Source organism: Mercenaria mercenaria, chromosome 14 (assembly GCF_021730395.1).
Source record: "Mercenaria mercenaria strain notata chromosome 14, MADL_Memer_1, whole genome shotgun sequence".
Lineage (NCBI taxonomy): Eukaryota > Metazoa > Mollusca > Bivalvia > Venerida > Veneridae > Mercenaria > Mercenaria mercenaria.
The window spans coordinates 4962362-4971598 of NC_069374.1; the positions used below are offsets into that span (position 1 = coordinate 4962362).

General features: G+C 37.8%; 1 protein-coding gene across 1 annotated transcript; it reads right to left on the reverse strand.

Annotated features, from left to right (window-relative positions):
• Positions 1-4119: 4119 nt before the first annotated feature.
• Positions 4120-5328, reverse strand: LOC128548626 (uncharacterized). The gene has a single exon (XM_053523997.1). The coding sequence runs from the start codon at positions 5326-5328 to the stop codon at positions 4120-4122; it is 1209 nt and encodes a 402-aa protein (XP_053379972.1).
• Between the last annotated feature and the right edge of the window lie 3909 nt (positions 5329-9237).

Genomic DNA, 9237 nt, shown 5'->3' on the forward strand with positions numbered 1-9237 from the left:
TTGATTTGACCTAGTGACCTAGTTTTTAACCCCAAATGACCCATATTCATACTCGACCTAGATTTCATAAAGGCAATCATCTGACCAAATTACATGAAGATCAGTTGTAAAAATACAGCCTCTATTGCATACTCGAGCTAAATGTTGACAGACGACAGACAGACGGACGCCGGACATCGAGCGATCACAATAACTCACCTGAGCATTGCTCAGGTAAGCTAAAAAGGGGGTTGGGGGTTGGAGACATATGTTTTTGTGACAAAAACACCTTCTAACTGGGCAGGTACATAGGTGGCGATGAGATGAAGTGCAAAGCGCATTGTAACGGATCGGAAGGTCAGTAATGAAGGTAATTAATGGAGCTCAAAATCCTATTTCATGTCCGGAGCATAACTTAATGACTGTTCAAGATATTGAAAACTTTGCCTGTACATAGGTGGTGATGGGACGATTTAAAGAGATTATGAATCTGTCAGTAAGTTATACACTAAGCTCAAAAGTAAAATATGTCCGTCATATTTCGTGTCCGGAGTATAACTTTATAACCGTTCAAGGTATTGGGTTCAATCCCAGCATCTCACCATATAAGTAGGTGGCGGTTACATGATGTGCAGAGTGCATTAGCCGGGTCAGTAGATCAAGGTTACAGCAAGGCAAATCTGTCCGTGAGATCGTGTGTCTGTCATTCAATGTATTGACTTTAAACTGTAGGGATAATGTGTAGAGATCTGTAGAGATAATGTGCAGAGTGTATGGACCGGGTCGGTAAGTCAAAGGTCAAGGTCACAAATGGAGCTCAAAGGTCAAATTTGTCAGTTATATTTCATGTCCGGAACATAACTTCATAAATATTCAAGGTATTGACTTCAAACTTACTACTATATTAAACTCTGATTTTGTAATTTTTACGTGTAGCTTATATTTCATTGATTATTTACTCGTTTCAGGGCAGTTGTAACCCAAACATAATCTGGAAACATTTTGTAGTCATTTAGAATTTGTACAGATCTAATTTGAATCAAGAGCGCAATAGTAGCCCTTAGTCGCTCAGCTGACCTTGACTGTTTGCCCTTGGATATATATATATATATATATATATATATATATAGTACAATTCGGGCTCGTATGTAAAGCAGCACCGAAACTAATCTTATTGGGTTAGTGGACTTGCTGTGGCATGTGCGTGTTCGTTTGTACTGCTAGGCGCTTTGCCGTAATTGGTCTGGTATATTGTGTTGGGGATTTAGTTCGTATAAATTCTCTCTACTATATAATAATTTATAATGCGAACTTGTATCCTAGCGGATCTCACGTATGGTAAAGTCAACTGTTCTGAATATATTTATATCCCTTAATGCAAACTATCTCTATATATTCAATGTATCCTCGAGATCCAGTTAACTTTCAGAGACAGAAAATATAGCTTCTCTGGTCCCAATCAGTTAAAAAGACTAAAATGTCACTACTGATTTGTGAGACATGAAAACAGAGATGTGAGTATATATATGCAAATGTTGAACCAGTACGAATGTGTAGTACAATTCGGGCTCGTATATAAAGCAGCACCGAAACTAATCTTATTGGGTTAGTGGACTTGCTGTGGCATGTGCGTGTTCGTTTGTACTGCTAGGCGCTTTGCCGTAATTGGTCTGGTATATTGTGTTGGGGATTTAGTCCGTATAAATTCTCTCTACTATATAATAATTTATAATGCGAACTTGTATCCTAGCGGATCTCACGTATGGTAAAGTCAACTGTTCTGAATATATTTATATCCCTTAATGCAAACTATCTCTATATATTCAATATATCCTCGAGATCCAGTTAACTTTCAGAGACAGAAAATATAGCTTCTTTGGTCCCAATCAGTTAAAAAGACTAAAATGTCACTACTGATTTGTGAGACATGAAAACAGAGATGTGAGTATACATATATGCAAATGTTGAACCAGTACGAATGTGTAGTACAATTCGGGCTCGTATATAAAGCAGCACCGAAACTAGTCTTATTAGGTTAGTGGACTTGCTGTGGCATGTGCGTGTTCGTTTGTACTGCTAGGCGCTTTGCCGAAATTGGTCTGGTATATTGTGTTGGTGATTTAGTTCGTATAAATTTTCTCTACTATATATATATATACATATATTTTTTTTTTTTTTATTTCACACTGAAACATGAATTAACTCTGTTAAGTATGAACTGGTGGTCCCTAAATGGGCGAATGGCCACCATTTGGACATACTCGGGAGAAGATCTTACAATAATGCTACAGACTACGTTTCTTGAAGATCCGACATGCAGTTCATAAGAAGTCATTTAAAGGGTTTTCTTTCCATTTTTAGCTTAAGCGATACCTATAAGAGAAACACGGACCCTATTTGATTAATGTTGGGAGCGGACCTTTAAAAGATGCTACATAAAAAGTTTGATGAAGGTCCACCAAGCGGCTCGTGAAAAGAAGTTGCTTGAAAATATTGATAGTTTTAGCTCTAATGACCCCTAAAAGGACTAAATGCCATTTTAACAGAGTGGGTGAGGTCCTTGTAATAATGTTACAGACCCAGGTTGAATAAATATTCATGAAAAGAAGTTGTTAAATGGTATTTTAAATCCGCTCGATAGCCTAGTGGTAGAGCGTCCGCTTCGAGTGCGTGAGTCGTGAGTTCGATCCCCGGTCGCGTCATACCAAAGACGTGAAAAATGGTACCAGTAGCTCCCATGCTTGGCGCTCAGCATTAAAAAAGGGAAACTGGCCTCTTCTCTCATACCCTAGTGTAAATGGATTCCACCAGGAATGAGGTGTCGAGAGTGATTAATATAAGTTGTAGAACTTCCTTCACAATCGACCTAAAATAAGTTCAGTAAAAAAGATCCTTTTATTATTTAGTGGGGTGGGGGACGTATGGTGGTATTCTGTAAGGATTAGGTGAGCGAGATGTATCGCTGTAATAAAAATGGCGGAGAACAGGTTTGTACTGGTACAGAATCCAGGAACACTGGTAAGGTTAACTGCCCGCCGTTATATGACTGAAATACTGTTGAAGAATGGCATTAAACCCAAAACAAACAAACTCCATGAGAGACTTCGAACCAACAGCGTTTAGGGGAAAGTCATCGACTTTACCAATCGGTCACGGTGTTAGGCCAACTCTTATCCTAGATGACTAGTTGTAAACCTCTGTCAGAGGTCCCCAACCGACGCTTAAGCCGGTACAAAGGCTGGTGTGATGGGTAATGCACATTTTCATTTCCATTCAATCAACATTCTTAATCAAACCCGGAATATTACTTTAAGGATTCTTATATACTGAATTATGTATAAGATAATAATGATATATCTGTTATTTCAATTGCTTGTTTTTGCCCTTTATACGTCTTCAATGTTGACTTATCATCTATACCAGAACCATATATAGATCAAAACAAAACGATTCAGAGTTTTACAGAAAGCGAAATATAGAAATAATAAACATACTTACGCAAATACTTAAATTCGTTATAGCATGCCTAAATAGAAATATCACATTTGCATTAATGAAAAAAGTACTGCAGTCAAGTACTACTAACCATTTCATAATTTAGCTATAAATATATTGTTATAAAAATCAACATTAAATAACAATAACTAAAGCTAAAGCATAATCTTAAAGAAACGGACTTAACTAAGTAATTACTCAAGTGTTTTCGTGGAATTGGGGCGCCCAATCTTGCTTGATGCAGGCCTCATTTACCCATTGCTTGATACAGCATCAATTACCTGCTTATACAGCATCATTTACCTTGTTTATACACAGGCATCATTTACCCTTTCTTGATGCAGGCATATTTACCTTTGCTTGATACAGGCATATTTACCCTTTGCTTGATACAGGCATTATTTACCCTTTGCTTCATACAGGCATTATTTACCCTTTGCTTGATGCAGGCATTATTTACCCTTTGCTTCATTCAGGCATTATTTACCCTTTGCTTGACACAGGCATTATTTACCCTTTGCTTGACACAGGCATCATTTATCCTTTGCTTGATGCAGGCATTATTATACCCTTTGCTTGATGCAGGCATTATTTACCCTTTGCTTGATACAGGCATCATTTACCCTTTGCTTGATGCAGGCATTATTATACCCTTTGCTTGATACAGGCATTATTTACCCTTTGCTTGATACAGGCATCATTTACCCATTGCTTGATACAGGCATCATTTACCCTTTGCTTGATACAGGCATCATTTACCCATTGCTTGATACAGGCATCATTTACCCTTTGCTTGATACAGGCATCATTTACCCTTTGCTTGACGCAGGCATCATTTACCCTTTGCTTGATACAGGCATCATTTACCCTTTGTTTGATACAGGCATCATTTACCCTTTGCTTGATGCAGGCATTATTTACCCTTTGCTTGATACAGGCATTATTTACCCTTTGCTTCATACAGGCATTATTTACCCTTTGCTTGATACAGGCATTATTTACCCTTTGCTTCATACAGGCATTATTTACCTTTTGCTTGACACAGGCATCATTTACCCTTTGCTTGATACAGGCATCATTTACCCTTTTCTTGATACAGGCATCATTTACCCTTTGCTTGATACAGGCATCATTTACCCTTTGCTTGACACAGGCATCATTTACCCTTTGTTTGATACAGGCATCATTTACCCTTTTCTTGATACAGGCATTATTTACCCTTTGCTTGATACAGGCATTATTTACCTTTTGCTTGACACAGGCATCATTTACCCTTTGCTTGATACAGGCATCATTTACCCTTTTCTTGATACAGGCATTATTTACCCTTTGCTTGATACAGGCATTATTTACCGTTTGCTTGACACAGGCATTATTTACCCTTTTCTTGATAGAGGCATCATTTACCCATTGCTTGATACAGGCATCATTTACCCTTTGCTTGATACAGGCATCATTTACCCTTTGCTTGACACAGGCATCATTTACCCTTTGTTTGATACAGGCATCATTTACCCTTTTCTTGATACAGGCATTATTTACCTTTTGCTTGACACAGGCATCATTTACCCTTTGCTTGATACAGGCATCATTTACCCTTTTCTTGATACAGGCATTATTTACCCTTTGCTTGATACAGGCATTATTTACCGTTTGCTTGATACAGGCATTATTTACCATTTTCTTGACACAGGTATCATTTACCTTTTGCTTGACACAGGCATCATTTACCCTTTGCTTGATACAGGCATCATTTACCCTTTGCTTGATACAGGTATTATTTACCCTTTCCATGATACAGGCATCATATCTTTTTTTGATACAGGCATCATTTACCCTTTGCTTGACACGCATCATTTACCCTTTGCTTGGTACAGGCATCATTTACCCTTTGCTTGATATGGGCACCATTTACCCTTTGCTTGATACGGGCATCATTTATCTTTTGCTTGATACAGGAATCATTTACCCTTTTCATGATACAGGCATCATTTACACTTTTCTTGATACAGGCATCATTCAATTCAATTGAATTTTATTCAGGTTATTAGATCATAAGAAATACAATATCACAATAAAAATCATACATCGCATAAACATATACGTGTTCAATATAAAAGACAATTATTCTAAGAATATGATATTAATAGATACTTGACACTTTTTTGAGAAGGAATAACAGGACCTTTGCAGACGACCTTGAACGAATTGACCTATTTCAGTTTTTTTAACTGATCCAAATAACACATTCTGTTTTGCCCAAGTGCAAAGATAGCTTATTGTCAACAAGCCACGACGAACAATTTTCCATGACCTTACCAAGTTTATTGTTCCTTCTCTGAGAAGGAACACTTATGGTGAACATGTCACACTTGACTGAGCAGGTAATAGATAACGGTATCATCAAGGCATCCGAATTCCAGTAGGGCGCCGCCATCTTGGACTCATGCATATTCATAACAAATAGCCTCTTTGACAATGTGTGTTTTACGCAACTTTAAGTCAATCTTTAGTGAAATACAACTACGTAATAAACAGACCTACAAGAAACAATAATATAGTTTGAATCATGTAACTCCTAAATCTAACATGTCATAATGTAGAATAGAGATTAGTTAAATGAATATGCATCATCTAAAAACAGACTCCCGCCCAAAATTATCGTCTGCTATCATTCTTCTCGGTTGCAATTCTTTGCTTTCTTCCCTTGTTTTTATCCAGAATTGTATAATGCATTTTTTCACTTTTATTGAGCTATAAAATGTTTTGAACTTAATTTAATGCCTTATAAGTTGTTTCGTAAGATTCAAGCTTTGAACTTTTTGTACGCATCTTTTTAAACTCACTAGTGTTGGTTCCCTTTTTATATATAAGCCCTTGTTCTTCTAACTTATTTAAGGAATTTTGTCCGCCCGCTTAGCTCAGTAGGGAGAGCGTTGGTCTACGGATCGCGGGGTCGCGAGTTCGATCCCCGGGCGGGGTGTATGTTCTCCGTGACAATTTGATAAAAAAACACTGTGTCTTAAATCATTCGTCCTCCACCTCTGATAATTCATTTGGGGAAGTTGGCACTTACTTGCGGAGAACAGGTTTGTACTGGTGCAGAATCTAGGAACACTGGTTAGGTTACACGGGTGGTAAACGCGCAATCCAATTCCCACTGGGAATACGCTAAAAATGGGTTGCGCTACTTCCGGTGCTGGTGTTGCGCATCAATATATACAAAATCGAGGTAGCTGGGTTTTTGTTTTTGCACATTTACGAGTGCTTTCGAAAAAAAGCAAAACGCTATTCGACACAAAAATGAATAAAAATCGTATGTGAGAAATACCAACTTATTAATTTAAGAATCAGCTCTGTTATCACGAAAACTCTGCTGGCTCGAGCTGTCAAAAAAGCATGGAAATTTTCTAGCTCTTGTGCCTTTTTTCTGGAAATGTGACGCTTCTAATAATCAAACAGGTGTAAAACAGTCATGAATATTACATACACTTGAATGAAATGTTGCTTTTGGGGGAAAGATTGGCAAAAAATAATCGGGAATGGGGTTGCGCCCCGGGAATGGAGTTGCGCGTATACATTATGATGTATACGAGCAACCATTCCGTTGGCACCCATTCCGATTTTTTTGATTTACGCGCACTCATTCCGGGCGCAACCCCATTCCCGATTTTTTTTTTGTCAATTATGTCCCTGTAAGCAGGATTTGAAGCAAATAATTTTGATATTCGTTACTTTATAACAGTCGAGTTATCATAAAAAACATCAGATGTCTTCAGATTAGGCATATGAGGTCAGAAACTTCCATTTTTGTTGATTTCATACTTTTTTCACGCTTTGTGTCGCCGGAGCTTTTGTGATAATGATAATTACAAACCAGCTATTTCACACATATGATCATGATGTATTACCATATTTGTGTCGAATAGCATTTTGCTTTTTTCGAGAAAATTTATTCTTGTCTAATACTAAGCAAAATCATAACTTCACATACCTCAATTTCGCCTTTTTTTACGCGCAACACCAGCACCGGACGTTGCGCAACCCATTTAAGCGTATACCCGGCGGGAATTGGACTGCGCGTTTACCACCCGTGCCCGCCGTTACATGACTGAAATACTGTTGAAAAACGGCGTTGCCCGCCGTTACATGACTGAAATACTGTTGAAAAACGGCGTTAAACCCAAAACAAACAAAAACTTATTTAAGGTCCCAGACGGCCGTATCATCCCGAAATTTTGCTGGAATGATGATCTTTACTATTTATTGCCCGTTAATAATATTTAGGTGGAATCGCTTATCAAAAAGTGAGCGATTATTATTAAAAATTAAATAAATGTTTGTGTGAAATAACTTTATACACTTTAGAAAAGATAAGAATGCACGTAAACTAACAAAACACTTTTTTCTTTCATAATTGTTTTATTAAACATCTGTTACAGGACCCTTAAAAAGAATATTTAATATGCGCTAGAAGGAACATTTTGGTGAGCTAAATCTTATCCGACATAGCACTTGGGTCTTTATGTGAAAACAATATAATACTGTCATCTGCATACAAGATGAGCTTGCAATCAGAATCAACACAAGAAGACATATCGTTGACATAGCATAACAAGAGGGTCATGATGACCCTGAATCGCTCACCTGAGTAATATGAGCCACGTTTCAAATGGCAAACTGACGCTAAAATATTAGAAAGTAGGTCACATTCATGGTCACTGAAAGACTGTTATAAGATTGGTGTGCACAACTGTACATGTCATCCAAATTTCAAGGCTGTATCTTAACAAGACGGCCATGAAGGCCCTGTATCGCTCACCTAACCTATTTGACCTAAAGATCATCAAGATTAACATTCTGACCAAGTTTCATTAAGATAAGGTCATAAATGTTGTTTCTAAAGTGTTAACTAGCTTTTCCTCTGATTTGACCCGGTGACCTAGTTTTTGACCCCACATGACCCAGATTCGAACTTGACCTAAAGATCATCAAGATTAACATTCTGACTAAGTTTCATGGAGATAAAATCATAAATGTGGGCTCTAGAGTGTTAACAATCTTTTCCTTCGATTTGACCTAGTAACCTAGTTTTTAACCTCACCTGACTCAGATTAAAACTTGACCTATAGATCATCAATATTAACATTCTGACCAAGTTTCATTATGATAAGGTCATAAATGTGGCCTCTACAGTTTTAACTAGCTTTTCCTTTGATTTGACCTGGTGACCTAGTTTTTGACCCCAGATGACCCAGATTCAAACTGGACCTTGAGACTATCAAGATAAACATTCATACCAAGATTCATGAAGATACAGTGATAAATGTGGCCTCTAAAGTGTTAAGAAGCTTTTCCTTTGATTTGACCTGGTGACCTAGCTTTTGATCCCAGATGACCCAATATCAAGCTCGTCCAAGATTTTATTGAGGGTAACATTCTGACCAAGTTTCATTAAGATTGGGCCAAAATTGTGTCCTCTAGAGTGTTAACAAGCTTTTCCTTTTATTTGACCTGGTGACCTAGTTTTTGATCCCAGATGACCCAGTATCGAACTCGTCCAAGATTTTATTACAGGTAACATTCTGACCAAGTTTCATTAAGACTGGGCCAAAATTGTGACCTCTAGAGTGTTAACAGTCAAATTGTTGACGACGGACAGACGGACGGACGACGGACAGACGACGGACACAGGGCGATCACAAAAGCTCACCTTTGAGCACTTCGTGCTCAGGTGAGCTAAAAAAACAAGAAAGTAGGTCA

Coding starts and splice junctions, on each gene's coding strand:
- LOC128548626 (XM_053523997.1), bottom strand. CDS start 5,328: ATGCGTGTCAAGCAAAGGGTAAATGATGCCTGTATCAAAAAAAGATAT.